General features: G+C 42.7%; 1 protein-coding gene across 1 annotated transcript in view; it reads left to right on the forward strand.

The window, feature by feature from the left end:
- ATG14 (autophagy related 14) overlaps positions 1 to 20379 on the forward strand; it is a 188446-nt gene that overhangs the window by 166315 nt on the left and 1752 nt on the right. Inside the window, exon 9 of the mRNA XM_069208533.1 lies at positions 12301 to 12386. Coding sequence (XP_069064634.1) covers positions 12301 to 12386 — 86 coding nt within the window. The remainder of the gene's footprint in view (positions 1 to 12300; positions 12387 to 20379) is intronic.

A 20379-nucleotide genomic window follows, 5' to 3' on the forward strand; every position in this document is an offset into this window, starting at 1 on the left:
CTGGAGGGGGCATTGCTGAGTACCGCGGTTCTGGAGTTGGCTCCAAGGTCTCGTCTTCGGCCAGCACTGCCACCAATTCCTTGTAGGCATACAACGCCCTGTTGGGTGCTCAACCTAAGACCGGGCCCTGCACTCATCCACCACATGCATTGTCCACTTGCTGCACACAGAGGGGAGGTTGGGACTCCAGCCCTTCTGTGTGTGGTCTTAGGCTATACACCAAAGGGGAGGGGTTGAGGGTTACCTGCAGAGTCTGACCTCCAGCCAGGCTCTGTGCCCAGTGGCTGTGTATAACCTTCAGCCATGCACAGGGGTCTGTTGGTCCTGCACTCAGCCCACAGCAGGCAGCCAACCCTCACTGTGTATTGGCCTACATAGTTACAGATGGCTGCAGGGACTGGTCTGTTACCAGATCCTTCTCCCTTCTTTTTTCGGTACCATGGGGGTGCTTAACTCCTTTTCTTTATTAAAAGGGGGTCCCAAAACCCATTTGGGCACCAGTACGTTTCCATAGACTTTGTATTCACATATAGTGGCCAAATACCTAGTCACATTTCCATGAAATTTCGCAGGACTGTAGATTGTGGTGTGCAGGTGATCCTTTTTGGTGTTACAGGTAAGTAGGGTAAGTATTTGTTACATTATACAGTAAGTAGGGCTCCAGGTTTTATGGTATTTTTTTTTTTTTTTACATTTCCGCCTGTATTTATCCATATTTATTTTTTGACCGTCTTATTTGTATTTATCCATATTTATTTTGTGTTTTGAGAATAAATGGAGTCATAAAATTGTATATTTCCACATTTATTTAACTGATAAATATGCGTTCATACTTTAATACCTGTCACGTTTTAGCAAATCAAGCAGCCAAATATAGCAAACCACTACAACCACTGGTATATACCGTCATTATACCAGAAATATATGTTAACATATGCCTGTATTTATGGAAATCTCAATCTGTTTTTTGAACTTCCCATGTTGTTTGCCTGCTCAACTGTGGTTCTAGAGTTCATGAAAGACAGCATGCAAGTCACTCACAAAAAGCACAATTATCAGTATTTATCCATTTTTGAAAATAAATACTGACAGGAAACATATTGATTTCTGTCTGTGTTTATCTGTAAAAATCAGTAAAAACTGAGAGCCATAATTATAATGGAATTTAAAGTTTATGATATGTTATTGCTGTAGTTTAGCGAAATTTCTCTTGAAACTGCAGCATTATATAGCCATAACAAGGCATTATGTGATTGGCTAATGTCTGCTTTTACAAAAGTTAAAGGCAGCTGTGTTGTTTTAAGTCTGTTTACCCCGTGTTCTAGGTTGGGGCCTTACATAATAAGTGTTAGGTTTGATAATTTGTCTCTACCTATTACCACTTAATTAAAGTGGTAATAGATAGGTAACGTTATTTATAAGTTTCTTTATATCTACAAAATATACAGAGTATTACAGTACTGCATTGAAAGTACTGCAGTAATTAAAAAAAATATGTTAATAACAAATACAGTGTATATTCTAATTTTTTGCATATTTAATTCTTTACAAAAAGGTCTGGTGAGTAATGTGGTAATACATTTAAATCACTGTGCTACATATTGTTTTTCAAAGAATGGCACGGTTCTTTGTAAATTGGTGTAAAGCTCTTTAATAAATTGGTAATAGGTAGGTATCAACAATGAATCCTACTACTTACCTATATCTAAGGCCGTAAGCCAGAAGCAGTGACAATGTGCTAAAAACTACTTGGCTGCATTTTACGTTTTGTAAACACAACCACTAGCCAATCAAACACTGCCTTCTGATCAGAGGGTAATGCGGTATCCTGCGGCACAAGATATTACTATTTTAACACACAACTTTACAACATCTACATTATTTACACCTACTGCCAAAAATTAACATTTACGTATTATAATGTGTTCACTCACGTTCATGCTATGTCTGTTTCAACTACCACACTCCACTCTACGCTAGTCCACTATACACTTTTCTTCTGTATGCCACTCAACTCTGTGCCACTCCACTGAACACCTTGCCACTCAACTCTATGCTGCTCTACTGTACGCCACTCCACCCTACCCCACTCAACTCTGTGCAGCACCACTCTACACCACTCCACACTATTACACAGTACACTTTAGCATTCTGCAATACTCTAGTCTACGCTCATCCACTGTACACCTATCCACCCTCTGCCCTTCCACTCTGTGCCTTCCACTCTGCTATTTCACTGTACACAGCTCTATTGTACTACACTACACTTTACACTATTCCATTTCCTACCACTCCAGTCTACGCCACACCACTATATTCCACTCCAATGTACCCCACCTCCCTCTAAGCTACAACACTCCATGCTATTCCTCTCTATGCCACTCCACTACACGTTATTCTACTGTAAGCCACTCCACTGTACACCTCTGCACCGTACGCTACTCCACTCTACCCCACTTCTCTGTACGCTGTTCCACTACATGCTATTCCACTTTATGCCATTACACTCTATCCTACTGTACTCTATGCCATTCCATACTAAGCCACTCCACTCCCATTTATGCTATTCCCCTGTGCTCATCTCCATTCTACATCAATCAACCCTACCTTATTCTCCTCTGCCCCACTCTACTGTACCCCACTCGACAATACAGTACTCCACTCAACTGAACATAACTCCACTCTTCAGTTATTTCACTCTATGCTACTCCACTCAACGCTATTCCAATGTATGCCACGCCATTGTATGCTACTCCACTCTACGCTGCTCCACTATATATTTTTCCACACTACTACACGTCACTCTGGTCTAGGTCACTCCACTATACGCCACTTCACTGTACACTACTCTACTCAACTGTACGCATTCTACTCTACTAGCCCACTCCACTGTATGTCACCCCAGTCTAAGTCAGTCCACTATACACCAATACACTCTACACAACACTCTACTCCATGACTCTCTACTCCATGACTCTCTACACTACTATTCTACGCTCTGCAACACAACACTGTAAACAGCATTGCACTCTATGCCACTCCAGTCTCAGACACTCAAGTGTACATCGCTCTACAACCTCCTGCTCCACTCTATGCCTTTATGCCCCTCCCCTCTACCAAACTCTACTGCACTGTGTGCTACTTCATTTAACAGCCCTGTACTCCACTCTCTCACTGTACAACAACAATGTAGTCCTCTCTATAACACTCTACGACACTCTGTGACATTCCCTTTATGAGACTCCACCACAATTTACTCCACTCTGCTAAATAACACACTACTCCACTGTTCTTCTGCGTTTCCACTCTATGCCACTCCACAGAACTGAATGCCATTCCACTCTACAGCGCACTATGCAACTCCAGTGTACCACACTTCACTCAAACTCTCTACAACACTGTACGCCACACTATGCCACTCTACTCTGTTTCCCACACTCTACAACATACCATACTACTGCGTTGTATAGCGTGCCACTACTCTGACACTTTACTCCAGTGTATGCTACGCCTCCCCACTCAACTCTACTGTACAACATTTTACCTCACTTTGTGCCATTATATGACACTCCACTCTGTACAAGTCCACTCTACAACATTCTATGCCATTGTTTGACGCGGTACTCCTCTGTATACCCATACACTCCTTTGTAGAACACTACAAGACAGTCTACGACACAGCATTTCACTCTACTGTATGAGACGCCACTCCAGTTTGACCCTTTACTCAATTCTGTCTTACACCACTCCACTGTACTCCACTCTATTCCATGGCTCGCAAATAGACTCTCATACTTCGCTCTACATTGCTGTGTTAAGCTGCTCGACGCCAGTCTACTCCACCGTACAACTATACTACACTCTACACCCATCCACTCTGTGCAACATTCTAACGCTGTATGACACAAGGACGCACCACAACACTAACACAGCACTCCACTGTACTACATTCACCTCCACCGTAAAACACTCAATGCCACTGTATGACACTCTACTCAATGACACTCCACGACACTCGATTCCAGTCAACAACACTCATCTGTACTGGGTGACACGCATCCTTTGCTGTTCAACTCCATCACTCTACGATATTTTACTCCACTATTCGACAGACTACGCCACTCCACTTTATAGTATTTTACTTTGTGCCAGTCCACTACACTCTGTGATACTACAGTCTTGACTGTGTCCTCCACTATACTCTGACACTCCACTTACCAACACTCAACTGAATGGAACTCAACACTATGATTTGAAACACATTTTTTTTTATTTTTAAACGAATTTGATGAAAAAACAAAGATTAATGCTAAGTTATAGTTAGGAAAACTTAATTCTTTATATACAAACTCAACTTAAACTATACAAACATTAGAAATTCTAAACTTACACTTGTAACTTAAATTTAAAATGTACTTACCACATTCAAATCACTATATGTCGCGCACCTCCATATACACACTTGTCACGTTGCTACACTACATTAACTATAACTATATGTTGCCACTGTACTATGCACTGAGTTATATATACTGAAAAAAACAGTAGTGAAAAACAAAGGTTAAAGTGGAATTATACGTAGGTCTTGTAATACTATGAAAAGTATTGTTGAAAAATTAAAAAAATGAAATTCACCATTTATACCTTACTGACCTAAGTATAATTTGCATCCCTGTAGATTTGATATGTCATCATTGATGTGATTTAACACCTTGTGGGTCATATAATATGACAGGTAATATGCAGTGCATCAGGAAGGTGCAAGTTATCGAAGGTTAGTTACATATAACTGGTGAGTTGTTTTGGTTTTTAAAAATTAGTTTTTGTAGTATTATAAGAGCTACTTGTAACTCTATTACAGCCTTTGGTTTTTTTTGTGTTTTTTTTTTAAAGAATTTCTATTTTTTTCAAAACAAGTTCAAATCTTAGTACATTACCTACGTATAACTCCACTTCAACCCTAAGTATCCTTAAAGTTTGCTCGACAGGCCCTGCACCCAACCACCCACAAACAGCCACTCCCCTGCCGCAAACAGCCTTTGGCAGTGTGCAGCATGGGGTTGCCGACAGGGTAAGTGGACTGAGTCACTGAGTACTTGAAATGGCAGCTGTAACATTTCTGTTGATGTTGTGGCCTATTTATCAGATCTCTCGACCAATCCCAGATATCATTAACCTTTTAAACAGCTCATTTCTCAGAAACAGCTAAACAGACTTACATTAAATCACACAAAACCCGCTTTCTGGGTTAAGAGCTAGGTTTTTGCTCAATTTATTGTAATTCTGTTCAGCTGTTATTTCTGTAGCTTGGTCCAAAATTCCTATGGAAAATTGCATAGGGAAAATGCATTTTTAGGACCCCACCCTCTTTTTTATTTTTTCTTGGCCCCTGCTTGACGGATCACCCAAAAACTTTTTAGGAAGGAAGTGGTGGGGGGGGCTGGTGTTTTTTTTTATTTTTTTATTTTTTTTTTTCTCTCTCTCTCTCTCTCTATATATATATATATATATATATATATATATATATATATATATATATATATATATATATTTATTTCCTATTAAAAGCACTGCATGATTGTGCTCCAGGATTATCTGATGTGCCATCATGCATGATTTTGTTGGAATATCTGGAGCATTGGATTCTAATTAGGAAATGGGTCTTGCAACCACTGATTTGCAACAGTGCCATGGGGAATATAAATGTGTTGCTCAAAGCAGTGAAACCAAGAATGCACACAAGTTAATGTACTGCCTCAGCCTCTTGTAACAATGCAGTCTTACTATCTTCTGGCTTTAAATGTTTGCACAGATGAACCTTACATGCCTATTGATGTAAAGTGTGAAGTCTAGTGTAGCTGACATCTGGCTCATTTCGTGATTGTCAATTGCATACCTGGCGCTTTGGCAGCTATCTCCTGTTCCTGGCTGTGCCAGATTTTGTGGAAGAAGGAAGACTATGCCAGCTATTACAACCAGGCTGCCAAAACACTTGTGAACTTTTTTGTACCCTAGGACTCCTTATTTTACAAAATGGTAATGGGTAAGGCGAATCATGCTGACAACTTTCCCCAAAATGGTCCCTGCGAAAGAGAGCCATTCTTCCAGCTGACACCTCTCCCAACACAGTTAATTATTGCGATGAGGGTGGTGAGCCAGAGATCCTGAGGACCTTCTACAGCCTGAGTTTTTTGTTTTTAAAGGTGGAGTAGGCCTCTGTATTATTTCTGTTTCCAATTGAAAACAGGGGCACCAAGGGTCTAAGTATGTTTGTTGGGTGCGTCAGTTTCTTTGTGTGTGTGTGTGTGTGTGTGTGTGTGTGTGTGTATACGTACGTGTCTCAGCCTGTGTTTGGGTGTCTGACCTTGTGAGTGTCAGATTACTTGAATGGTTACCTGAATGTTTGCCAGTGTCAGTTGAGTTGTCTGAGTTGCATGGTTGGTGTATCGCATGCTTTGGTATCTGATCACATTTGTTGGTACCTGGTGGCATGCATGAGTGTTTGCTGACAAGCATGCGTGCTGGTTGGCATATGTGGGTGTCTTTTGCCATATGGTTGTCCAATGGTAGTAATGTTGTTCCCAGATGTTGAATATAGAGAAAAATTATGTTGGCTGTGTGGATGAATAACGGTGGGTGTGTATGTGTATGATTGGGGTGTTGGCGTATGATAGTGGATATGTGGGTGGTTGTTCGAGTGTGCACGCATGATGCGTGTACATTTTCCTTCTTTTGTGAGGCTGTCATTTCTGTTATTTACAAACTAAATGCAATAAAGGCATATGCATAGTGGACACTTACACTGTAGGTTCCCTATATCCCCTTATGTAAGTGGTATTTCTATAGAACAAACCTAGCCAAAAGGCAGATGAGTGCTGTATAGGGTCAAAGAACAGCACAAAGTCAACAAGTGATAGGAGAAGTAGCTGGTTTGTGAACTGTAATTCATTTTATTAGTGTTATTTAAAGAGGTGCCTCTTCAACTCTTCCCTAATTTGGAGCAGAGTTGTGGTTGCACTTTAGTTTTTCACCTATAACATTTCTCCACCATGACCTATGTACATCTTGTCCCGGAATACAGAACGGGTTCCGTGATCCGGTCTGCAACAGGCACAAATTTAAAGAGGTGACCAAAATCCACCTGCACTTTAAAGAGGCAACAGAAACCCCCAGCTGGTGTTCCCTCAGTTGCATGGGTAACACCCTCAATGCAAAGGAGGGAACACTCAGAATAACGCTGATGCTACATGTGCACTAGTGCTATCAGTGTTACAGAAGGGGCAGCATAAGCATCTGCAACCTATTCTGCAATACATAATACCCGGGGATGCACAGAGTGGGTGCACACACACATTGCTCCCCCTGAGTCACTATGCATAACGTGGCCCAAGATTTAGAAGTCACGTATGGATCTGCCTGATTTGGTGCTTCCTGCAGGCTTTCTTATTTTTGATTCAGACATTTTTGTCCCTTGTACATGCATTAGTTATTTGCTTAAGAAGAGCTGGGAAATTTAACCCCTTGGGTGCCCGGGACGGAACGGTTATGTCCTGGGTAGAACCGATCGGGTGCCCAGGAAGTAACTGTTAAGTCCTTGTATGGGCTCTCGGGGGAAGCGCTAGCGCTCCCCCCCGAAGACCTGCCACCCCCCTCCCATGGGCAGGGATGGAAGGGGAATCGCTTCGCTTGGCCATACCCCCACCCCAAATAAATGGTGGAAAAGTTATTCTGCCCACCCGGGGGCAGATGGAGCAATTACCCCCGAACCACTCCTGGGGGGGGGGCCTACCATATGCCAGGGAATTTTTTTAAAAATATAGTGGGGTAATGGCTACCAACCAGTATGGGCATGGTTATGCCCCCAACCCAACTGAAGGGAGTAACAGTCTTTCAGCTCTCCCCCTACACACTAAAACATCTTGTCCCATGGTAAGCAAGAGGACATTTGATTATTTTGGGTTTTGGTTATATCTTTGGGCCATGAGAGCTTGTCTAACTCTCAAAATCGTCCCACTTCGAATGCTGAGGGCTGCACTTTTTGGACTTTAGGACGTGCCGGGTAGAAAAATCTACGAGACCTAGACACATCGAAACACTAAACATCTGGGTGAGTCCAGGGAGGTGTGCTTCACCTGCACCCTGCACCATTGTCTTACCCACAATGCCCTGCAAACCTCCAAGTTTGCTGGAAATCACATTTTCCTCTCATTTTTGATATAGAATCTGCAGGAATCCACAAAATTTCCACCACCCAGCATTGTTGCATCTATACCGATAACAATTCTGCCCTACTTGTCAGCCTAAAAACTTTTTTTCCAAACTACCCTTTTGGACCCACTTTGGTACCCACTTTGGTTCCCCCTCAATTTCGACATGTTTTTGTCTCTTCCTTGTCACAAGTACTTGGCCCACCTACACAAGTGAGTTATCATTTTTATCGGGAGACTGAGGGGAACGTTGGGCGGTAGAAAATTTGTGCCGGTGCGGTGATCCCACACAGAAATGTGGGAAAAATGAGATTTTTCCTTGTTTTTATTTTTTTATTTTTATTTTTTTTAGATAAATTAGAGGTTGGCTGAGGATTCTGGGCAAGAAAACACTGAGGGGTCCTCGCAAGTCACACTTCCCTGGACTCTGTTGGGTGTCTAGTTTTCAGAAATGTTTGGGTTTGGTAGGTTTCCCTAGATGGCTCCTAAGCCCAGGACCAAAAATGCAGGTGCCCCCCTCCGTAAAAACAGGTAGTTTTGTATTTGATAATTTTGATGAGTCCAAATAGTGTTTTGGGGCATTTCCTGTTGCGGGCACTAGGCCTACCCACACAAGTGAGGTACCATTTTTATCGGGAGTCCTGGGGGAATGCTGGGTAGAAAGAAGTTTGTGGCTCCCCTCAGATTCTAGAACTTTGCAGCACTGAAATTTTAGGAAAAAGTGTTTTTTTGGCCGAATTTTGGGGTTTGCTAAGGGTTCTGGTAACAGAACATGGTGCGAGCACCACAGCTTCCCCATCCTGTGTTCCCCTAGGTGTCTAGTTTTCAGAAATGTCCAAGTTTGCAAGGTTTTCCTAGGTGCCGGATAAGCTAGAGGCCAAAATCCACAGCTAGACACTTTGCAAAAAACAGGTCCGTTTTCTTTCGGAAAATGTGATGTGTTCACTTTGTGTTTTGGGGCATTCCCTGTTGCGTGAAGAAGGCCTACCCATACAAGTGAGGTACCATTTTTATCTGGAGATTTGGAGTGGTGAATGGAAGGATATTTGTGGCTCCTCTCAGATTCCAGAACTTTCTGTCATCGAAATGTGAGGAACATTTTTTCTTTTTGCCAAATGTTGAGGTTTGCAAAGGATTCTGGGTAACAGAACCTGTTGAGAGCCCCACAAGTCACCCCATTCTGAATTCCCTTTGGTGTCTAGTTTTAAAAAATATATAGGTTTGCTAATTTCCCCAGGTGCTGGCTGAGCTAGAGGCCAAAATCCACACATAGGCACTTTGCAAAAAACTGGTCAGTTTTCTTTGGGAAAATGTGATCTGTCCACGTTGTGTTTTGGGGCATTTCCTGTTGCTGGCACTAGTCCTACCTACACAAGTGAGGTACCAGTTTTATCCGGAGACTTGGGGGAACACAGAATAGAAGAACAAGTGTTATTGCCCCTTGTCTTTCTCTACATCGTTTCCTTCCAAATGTAAGACATTGTTTAAAAAAAAAAGTCTATTTGAGAAATGCCCTGTAATTCACATGCTAGTATGGGGGCCCTGGAATTCAGAGTGGTGCGAATAACCACTGCTTCTCTCAACACCTTATCACGTACCCATTTTGGAAATGCAAAGGTTTCTTTGATACCTATCCTATGTTTCACTCTTTATATTTCACCAAATGAATTGCTGTATACCCGGTATACAATGAAAACACATTGCAAGGTGCAGCTCCTTTATTGGCTCTGGGTACCTAGGTTTCTCGATGAACCTACAAGCCCTATATTTCCCCACAACCAGAAGGCGCAACAGTATATTGCTTTCGAAAATCTGACATGGCAGGAAAAAGTTACAGAGTAAAAAGTGGAAAAAAAAGTCTGTTTTTTCACCTCAATTTCAATATTTTTTTTTAGTTCAACTGTTACTTTCTGTAGGAAAACCTTGTAGGATCTACACAAATGACCCCTTGCTGAATTCAGAATGTTGTCTACTTTTTTAGAAATGTTTAGTTGCCTTCCAGCATTAGTTTCACACCCATTTCTGTCACTAACTGGAAGGAGGCTAAAAACACAAAAAATAGTAAAAATGGGGTATGTTCCAGTAAAATGCCAAAACTGTGTTGAAAAATGTAGTTTCCTGATTCAAATCTGCCTGTTCCTGGAAGCTGGAAAGATGGTGATTTTAGGATTTTAGCACCGCAAACCCTTTGTTGATGCCATTTTTAGGGGAAAAAACACAAGCTTTCTTCTGCAGCCCTTTTTTCCCCTTTTGTTTATTAAAATTTTCGCTTTATTTTGGATAATTTCTTGGTGTCCTCCAGGGGAACCCACAAACTCTGGGTATCTCTAGAATCCCTAGGATGTTGTAAAAAAAAAAAAGGATGCAAATTTGACGTGGGTAGCTTATGTGGACAAAAGGTTATGAGGGCGTAAGTGCGAACTGCCCCAAAGAGCCAAAAAAAGGCCTGGTACCTCAGGGGGTAAAGGCCTGGCAGCGAAGGGGTAAAAAAAAAAAAAAAAAAAAAAAAAAAGGGAGAACAAATCCTGTGGCTGCGTAAATGTTCCTGATGTTTTTGAAAAGTACGATTTGCTGGAACCCCTCTGAAATTCGTTTAAAATGTGGTCATTTGTTTCTCTTGCATTGTATCAAAGGAAATAGGTTCTTCTACAATATGAAAACATGATTCGCAAACACTGAGACAGTTAAAAAAAAAAAAAAAAAAAGCAGCTGTGGGTTGTGTGCACTGTTGCAAATTGTGAATACAGTGCAGGGTTACATGTTCGCTGCCCCACTTGTCTGTGGCCCACAGCATTTTTTGCTTGAGCAAGTTATGGAGAGGGTGGCATACACTACCCCAAACTGGACAACGCTGTGCCATATAGGAAAGGGCCAGGCACTACCACCCATGTTTAAAGCAGGATTGTTTCAGGAGCTTGTACCCCCACCACTTGATCTTGGGCAGGGTGGGGGAGAAGTGAAAACCTCTACTGACATCAGAGAGATTTTCTGTTTTAACCAGTCTCCTATGGGCAAAAAACACTACCAGTCTGCAGTATTCAAGACAGTGTTTAAGTTTTGTGGGATTAAAAAAGGTAGGTATGGTTGAGTAATACAGATGCTGGAGAGTTCGGAGAAAAAGTCTTGCAGTGGTACTTGAGTGAAGCTAGAAGCAAGAAAGTTTGATTAGGTATGTCTTGAGGAGGCCAGTTTACTGGAAATGTTCTTAGTGTGTCTGGCCAAAGAAGGAAGAGATGCTGCCAGTATTTTTCCTTTCCCAGCGCCACAAGCACTCAGTGTAGGGGATAAGCCAGTTTTGAGTCTTCTAATTCAAAGATATGAAAGAGTGGTATTTTATTTCAAATTGTGCTTTGTGTCAGTGATAAGGATTTCACCCATTATTCCTTTCTTTGTCGAGATGTTAAAGTCAAGAATAGGTTTAGAAAGGTCAATTTGAGTGTCCAATATAGCTGGCTGCTGGACAACATGTGACTTCACCTAGAAGATGTCTTTGCTGAAGGTGATGGTTCTAGAAAATTGATATTTTTAGTTAGTAATGGCGGAGATTTGGGGAATGCTAATTATTTTGCTGTTTCGAGTAAGAGCAGTGTTTCTTTGACACAGGATGAGCTCTTGTGGAGGAAAGATGGAAAAGGTCTCAGTCCCTGAGATGGCAGCCACATCATATAGCCTATCTAATAGTACAGAGTGGTCCAGGGTGTAGAGAGCAGCAAACAAGTCCAGGAAGGCACGAATAGTGCAGGACAAGTGGTCGCATATGGTTTGGATGTCATAGGATGAATATCAGGTTGGTTTCAAAGCCAATTCATTGATTGGAATACAGAATGGATTCTGTGGAGCGGCTGATGTGAATCCTGGGGTGTTTGCAGTAGAGTGAATTTTTCTTAGAATCTTCATAAGGAAGGGAATGTGTGAGGTTGGGTAGTTATCTATGCAAGAAAGGTTAAAGGAAGCTTATATTTAGGGAGGTGCTATTCGTTTTAATCCACAACTGCTTGTTTCAGTCTGTATTAAATAATTCCTTCACTGTTTTTGAAGTATTTTAAAAACTGAAATCTTATGCACTGCTTTGTCTTCCTTTTGTTCCATGCAGCATGTAAATCTAGACCTGCTGCATCCCTTGCATACGCTCAGGAACCTAATGTACCTGGTCAGTCCAGATACTGAAAGCTTGGGCAGGTGAGTTTTACATTCCTTAGTTTTAAGATTTATTTGTGACTTTCAATGTATAAAATAAACAAATTGAGGCACTAAATGTCAAGCAAGAATATTGTCCTGTGGGTGGTGGGTAATATCTTCACAGTGTTATGGAAAAAGTAGTTACAATAAATCGTATATATGATCACAGACCTCATACTATCCCGTGGACCCATGTTTCCTCTCATTTTGAGCTTGAGCTTGAGCTTCTAAGTTCTGTTTTTTAGACAGATCATCAATATGTCATGAATTATGAGAATGATGCTAGACTGAAAAATTTCAAAACAGGAAACAGCACCCATATGTGTATTCAAGGCAGATGATTATTTGACCGTCCTCTCTCTCGACTCCTGCCATTCATTGGATCAGAGACTAAAATAATGGCTGACCATAAACAGTTACTCTTCGCTAGAAATTGCAGCAAATCAATAGGAAGATTATGTGCAATCGGTACCCAGGCTGGTAAAAATGTACATTGACACCTCATGCTCCCATACACTGATCTGATCATTCATAACTTCACAAACCACATTCATGTTTTGGTACTAAAATTATCAGGTTGTCCCATAATGGACCAAAAGTGGAAATATTTGGTTTGGGGCTACTAGTTTGTGATCAATCCTTTTCAGAAGTTTTTTTTCCAGAGTTTCTCCTCATGGGTTTTGGAGTCTGATACATTCTATGGTGAGGTTTTTCTAATCCTCTTTAAGTTGTTATAAGAACCATTGACAGGGCATATTGTGGTTGTGTTTTGTGTGTTTAGGTGGATTACGTTAATTTGCAACTTTTATCTTGATGTTGTAGTTCTCTACAAGCAGGTAGTGTCTTTATTTTTCTGAGGACATAACCTTTGAGGTTATTTGGAACTTACTAGGGACTGACTGACGTGATTAAAGACGCCAGCAAAGGTCCTAGGTTTCCTGGAGGAACTGTGGATCGCATCCCCTCCACCTTAATTTCCATCTCGGTTTTGGCAGATGATTAGGAAACCTGAGGGAATCGGTTAGTCAAGTGCCGGCTGAGGGAGTCAGAGCCATGTTTCTGTCAGTAACAGAAGGTTAGGTTTGTGTGACGGAGTCAAATCTTCAGTTTCATTGCAGTGATTATCTGCTGATCTGTATTTGTGGAGTAGGCAATTGCGAGTGAATGGAACAGATGTACAGGCGGGAGAGAAGATGATGGGGACTTGTAAGAGGTTTCAGGAGTTCACTTGGGTATTTCATGGATGAGCAGTGATACGCCAGTCTGTCTTGAATATTGGACTAAAAAAGGTGACAACTGTTATTTAATGGGAGAGGGAGTATTGGGGTTTTAGGTATGCCATCATCATTTGGAAGAGGCTGTGGGGGACATGTGCTGAGTGGTGTCTACAGAAGAGAGTGAGATGGTCTCAGGGAGGGAAGGTTCCTATTCTCTGCAATATATTTTTTTTTACTTAAAATTATTTTTAATAATATTTCAAAAACAATACAGAGAAGGAAAAAGAAGAGGCTCTTAAGTACACATTACGTATACCAATCAGCAATGTTCAGGTGTCTGCAGCAATTCGTAAATTCAGGTACCACTCAGCGGAAAAAGTTCTCATCCATTTAGAACAGTGAGTGTACAGCGGAGGGAGGCGAAGTGGGGAAAGGAAGGGGAATTAGACACTCGGCAAGGTCACTGCAGGTCAGGGTCCTCCTGGTGTAGTAATACCTGCTGCAACAAGGACTTTGTAGTAACACTCGGCTATCTACAGCTTCATCGTCTTGGGGGCCAGCAGCATCAGGCTAACTTCACCTAGTCCGCTGCCAGCACTCTAGAGGCTGTATCCCCCCTCCACCACTCATCTGCGTGCACAGGTAGCGCTCCAAGGGGGACCAGATGTCCCTAGGGCGTGACCTCACTAGCATCAGCTCCCAGATTGCTGTTAAGTTAACTTGACAGTGTGCCACATCTTTAAGCCGGGCAGCCTTTTTCAGAACCCAATGCATCACCACTTGTCGCTTGGCCAGCAACAGCTTCCTCCGTTCTGGAAGAACTTCCTTCACATAGCCTAGCCTAGTGGTGAAACCCAGGGCATGTGGATCAGCTGGAAATCGACTATTTTATCAACAGTATCAAAAACATTGTTCCAAAACATCCTCACACCTGGGCAGCCTGAAGCCAAATGTAAAAAGTCTGCGCGTGGCGCTGAGCATCGGGGGCACCGTTTATCCCCCAGAAGACCCATTTTATGCAGCTGCTCCGGAGTGCGATAGAGCATATGCAAGTATTTGAAGTGCACTAAGCACATTCACTGGTTGGGCGATAGAACTTGTGCCTGTGCACAGCATAGGTGCCACTGCTTCACGGAAATGGGGGTATCAAGGGCATCGGCCCATGATTGTTAGGCACTGGGGACCCTCACCGGAGCTGTATCCTGCATACCAGAATATATTGTCATAGTGAGCCTGCATGGAGACCAATTTGTCAAGAAAGCTTCAAGAGCTCTGAACAGGGGAGGTGTTGCGGGGAATGAGCCATGGAGTCTGAACATCGCTGCTCTCAGCTCAAAGTATGTAAACGTGTCTAAACTAGAGATAGCTGGGCCTTGCAGAGCTTGCTTAGAGGTGGCAAAGGAGCCCTCTGGATAAATGTTGCCCATGGTTGTGCGGTTCAGCCTATGCAATCTGTTGCTTTGCCAGTCTTGTGCGTGAAGGATAAGGAGGGGTGACCAATCAGCAGGACAAATGAGCTAAATAGGATCAAATTCTCAGTTTGTCCCAAGTCCACAGTATCAAACGTGGCTCTGGGGCGTCTCAGAGTCTGGTATAGTGCCAATCGAAGGGGGCACGGAGCTGCATGTTCTTGTTTGGGGGCTGTGTGTGCCTGAACTTGGGTGAGGCATAGCCAGTAGTTTGAGAAGTGCGCTTGCGCACTGTCGTAGTAAAGGTCCATACCTGGTGCCGCTAGCCCACCCTGCTCAAATGGGAGTGTAAGGATCTCCCGGGCAATTCATGGTTGCTTCCCAGCACACGCAAGTTTTATTAGAAGGAAACGGACACAACTTCGAAAGTACTATGGCAAGAGGAGCTTGAGGTGAATGAACAGGTACAATATGTGGGTGGTATCATCATCTTTGCCATAGCTAGCCTACCAGCAATGGAAAGCAAGAGATTTTTCCATATCTCCACACGCTCCTCCAGGCAATCGATCAGATGGCCATAGTTGGCACTCCATAGGGTGTCCAAGTCCTGGCTCAGCCAGATCCCTAATTACCTAACCAGCTCGGTTGCTCAACACAAAGGAAGCTCCGAAGTGACCTTCTGAGTCACTGCAGTGAGTGGACAAATTAGTTATTTGGTCCAGTTTATAGAAATTACAGAGAGTCTTTCAAATCTGGTGAATTCCCTAAGCAGGGGATCTACGTTTTCACAAGGGTGTTTAACGTATAAGGTGACGTCATCCGCACACATGGATGTCAAAACAACACGGGCAAAAAAGCCAGGCCACAGTGGGAGTGGTGTTGGCAAAGTCTGGCCACAAGCAGTTCCATTGCAGTAGTAAAAAGAAGAGGGATAAGGGTTAATCTGTCCATTAATGTAAAGACAGACCACATGACCTGCGTATAGTAGGTGGATGAATTTGAGAAATCTAGTCTGAGACCGAAACAACAACTCGAAGAGGTATGGCCATTCATACAAAATCGAAAGCCTACGTAGCATCTAGAAAAATTGTGGCTGCACAGAGGCTGGGCTCAGTGGTATGTTGTAAAGCAAAAAGGTCCGAAGGTTGTGAGACGTAGAGCGCCCAGGAACGAATCCGACTGATCTGGTCTGACAATAACTGGGAGCAGCCGGGAGGCGATCAACTTATCAAGGATTTTGTTATCCATGTTAATCATGGAAAACGGTCTATAGGATTCACATTGCTGTGGATCCTTGTCTGGTTTTAATATGGTGATGATCAGTGCCTCACGTAAGGATGGTTTTGTAATATACCTCACGTCAGAGACTCCTTGTACATGGCAAAGGGTGGGAGGCTAGGAGGGGAGTAAACTCTTTGTAAAAAAAAAAAAAAAAAGCAGCAGTGAGTCTGTCTAGACCCAGGGTTCTATCTCCTGGAAGAGCACTGATCATTTGTATAACTTTTTCTACTGTGAACGGCTCATCTAGGAACCTATAGTGCCCATCCTCTAGTTTGAGGTGTTGCAACGAGTTGAAGGAGTCGTCGAGGTCTGGGGGCCCAGTTGACTGAGCTGTCTGGAACAGTGAGGAGTAAAAATAAATAATTTCCCTCTGCACTGCTGCAGTCAGTAATAGCCCTTTGTCACACTCGGTTCTCAGCTCCACGATGTTGTCATTGACCCAGGATTTACGCAACATGTTTGCAGGTGTTTTGCCTGCTATATCACCTAAATTTACCGTTTCGCCGGGCATGTATCTCCTTGCTTAGATAATGTTTCCCTCTGTGCACTGTCTTCGTTTGCCTCGAATGCTAGCTAGTGTGGATTCACTTTTGAATTGGAGCTTTAATGCCCCGATCTCAGCCTCAAGGCGTGTCAAGTCACCTCGCAGTGAACGCAGTACCCCAGACTGTTTGGCTATACACGTATTGGCTGTCAGCTTGTCTTGAAATAAAAAAATACTTTGAACTATCCTGGTTCTGTATACTAATTGGATGCATCATCTGATTGTACTAATGTATTGATGGCGGGCATGAGCATTTTAGTCGGCAGGTACCGATGCTGCTTGTTTAAGTCTGATAAATAATGATATTCTGCCTCCGTTCGGCAGAGCCTCACACAGTGGTGGCCATCTTCGCCTCCCCCCTACTGAATGGGTGAGGTTCTGAGTCAATAGTTGACAGGAGGTGGGGGAGTTTTGCAAAACGATTCAGGGAGTTGATATCATCCTTAGCAGTAGCGATATTGGGGCATGTAGTTTTATTGGGTTGGGAGAGGGCTTCTTGATATCTACCAGAAGGATTGGAGAAGATCTGAGAGAGCAGGTGAGAACTGAGTTTAAATTCAAAGGACTTCACGGCACTGGTTCAAAAAATGGTTGAGGGTAGCTTGATAGAAGAGAGTCAATTTTGTCAAGATGGGCGTTCTGTTTATGGGGGGCTGGGACTACTTGCATGGCAGGGAGATTCTGAGTGACCGGGTTAAGCATTACTTGTTTTGTAAGTCCACTTAGGATGAGAGAACAAGGCAAAGGGGGATTCCAGTATATTGGAAGGAGGGCAAAGTACTTTGCTTGGAGTTCTTGGGGCTAGATCTGTGCTAGAGTGTCTTAAGAGCAGTGGAAAAGTTGGTGCAGTTTAATTGACAGAGTAAAAGTTCAGTAGCTGAAAATAATTCTAGTTAGAGATGAGGGTGGATATATTTCTTTGCTTGGAGTTGTGTGGGCTTGATCTTTGAACGTTTATCTTGCTAAGGAAGACACGATGGAAGAGTCTTTGGGATGGAAAGTATGGTCTGTTGAAGAATGATGGAGAAGAGGGTGGAGTCCTTGTGAGTTGCTCTGTAGAGGATCACAGAAGGAAAAAGGAAGGCATGACAGGTCGGAAGAAGGAAATGTTTGAGTGCCTTTTAGAGCAGCTGTTAGACATAAAGAGGAGTACTGGTTGGGGGGAATTGGGAGAGGTAGTAAGGGTAGACTGAGGAGAAGGCGATGGAAGGATGGCTGAATTCTCTGAGGGGAGGGAAGGGGTGAAGAGGCCAGTAAGGGAGTGTAGGATTGAATTACATTTGTAGTTAATGAGTGCCATGACATCATCCGTGGATTAATCGTTAGCTTGCCCTTGTTCAAGATTGAGATTGACATCGTTCCGCTGCTGAAGGGGAAATAACATTTTTTTTCCATGTGAAATTTTTTTCCCTTCTACTATTAGCATTTCATTGGATGGAATTTCTTCCCAGAGTTAGGTATCGGGGGTGACGAACAGGAGGTTTGCTTTTAGGCATCCTTTATGACCACAGTGCAATTGGTCAGTTACCAGTAGTTCTCTCATGATTTTGTGTTTTAAGTTCTTTGAAACATTCATGCAGAGATTGGGAGGAATTTTTGTTTGCATGATTTAGGGCCAATTTGATAGTTTTCAAGAGGATTAGTGGATTGAGCCACAGTGGAAAGTCTCTGCGGAGTGGGAGGCCTTTCCTTTACAGGGAAATCATCAAGTGATGTACATTGACTGGGATTATCGTAGCTCTATACAGGGAGTGCAGAATTATTAGGCAAGTTGTATTTTTGAGGATTAATGTTATTATTGAACAACAACCATGTTCTCAATGAACCCAAAAAACTCATTAATATCAAAGCTGAATATTTTTGGAAGTAGTTTTTAGTTTGTTTTTAGTTTTAGCTATGTTAGGGGGATATCTGTGTGTGCAGGTGACTATTACTGTGCATAATTATTAGGCAACTTAACAAAAAAAAATATATACCCATTTCAATTATTTATTATTACCAGTGAAACCAATATAACATCTCAACATTCACAAATATACATTTCTGACATTCAAAAACAAAACAAAAACAAATCAGTGACCAATATAGCCACCTTTCTTTGCAAGGACACTCAAAAGCCTGCCATCCATGGATTCTGTCAGTGTTTTGATCTGTTCACCATCAACATTGCGTGCAGCAGCAACCACAGCCTCCCAGACACTGTTCAGAGAGGTGTACTGTTTTCCCTCCTTGTAAATCTCACATTTGATGATGGACCACAGGTTCTCAATGGGGTTCAGATCAGGTGAACAAGGAGGCCATGTCATTAGATTTCCTTATTTTATACCCTTTCTTGCCAGCCACGCTGTGGAGTACTTGGACGCGTGTGATGGAGCATTGTCCTGCATGAAAATCATGTTTTTCTTGAAGGATGCAGACTTCTTCCTGTACCACTGCTTGAAGAAGGTGTCTTCCAGGAACTGGCAGTAGGACTGGGAGTTGAGCTTGACTCCATCCTCAACCCGAAAAGGCCCCACAAGCTCATCTTTGATGATACCAGCCCAAACCAGTACTCCACCTCCACCTTGCTGGCGTCTGAGTCGGACTGGAGCTCTCTGCCCTTTACCAATCCAGCCACGGGCCCATCCATCTGGCCCATCAAGACTCACTCTCATTTCATCAGTCCATAAAACCTTAGAAAAATCAGTCTTGAGATATTTCTTGGCCCAGTCTTGACGTTTCAGCTTGTGTGTCTTGTTCAGTGGTGGTCGTCTTTCAGTCTTTCTTACCTTGGCCATGTCTCTGAGTATTGCACACCTTGTGCTTTTGGGCACTCCAGTGATGTTGCAGCTCTGAAATATGGCCAAACTGGTGGCAAGTGGCATCGTGGCAGCTGCACGCTTGACTTTTCTCAGTTCATGGGCAGTTATTTTGCGCCTTGGTTTTTCCACACGCTTCTTGCGACCCTGTTGACTATTTTGAATGAAACGCTTGATTGTTCGATGATCACGCTTCAGAAGCTTTGCAATTTTAAGAGTGCTGCATCCCTCTGCAAGATATCTCACTATTTTTTACTTTTCTGAGCCTGTCAAGTCCTTCTTTTGACCCATTTTGCCAAAGGAAAGGAAGTTGCCTAATAATTATGCACACCTGATATAGGGTGTTGATGTCATTAGACCACACCCCTTCTCATTACAGAGATGTACATCACCTAATATGCTTAATTGGTAGTAGGCTTTCGAGCCTATACAGCTTGGAGTAAGACAACATGCATAAAGAGGATGATGTGGTCAAAATACTCATTTGCCTAATAATTCTGCACTCCCTGTATATATTCCGGTCTTCAAGTGCGTCCTTTGTGAATTTGTCTTGAATGAATTGGGGGACAGGTATACTTTTCTGAGGAGGAGGGGCGCTGATTAAAGAGATTAGCCGATTTGAGGTTTGTGGGTTGTTCAAAATTCAGTGATCAAGCCTGTTTAAAAATCAAGCTTGTGGCTATTGAGGTAGTTTAGACACGTGGTGATCTTCGTAGAAAGGTAGTTCTCCAACAGTGTCAATGG

Source organism: Pleurodeles waltl, chromosome 9 (assembly GCF_031143425.1).
Source record: "Pleurodeles waltl isolate 20211129_DDA chromosome 9, aPleWal1.hap1.20221129, whole genome shotgun sequence".
NCBI lineage: Eukaryota > Metazoa > Chordata > Amphibia > Caudata > Salamandridae > Pleurodeles > Pleurodeles waltl.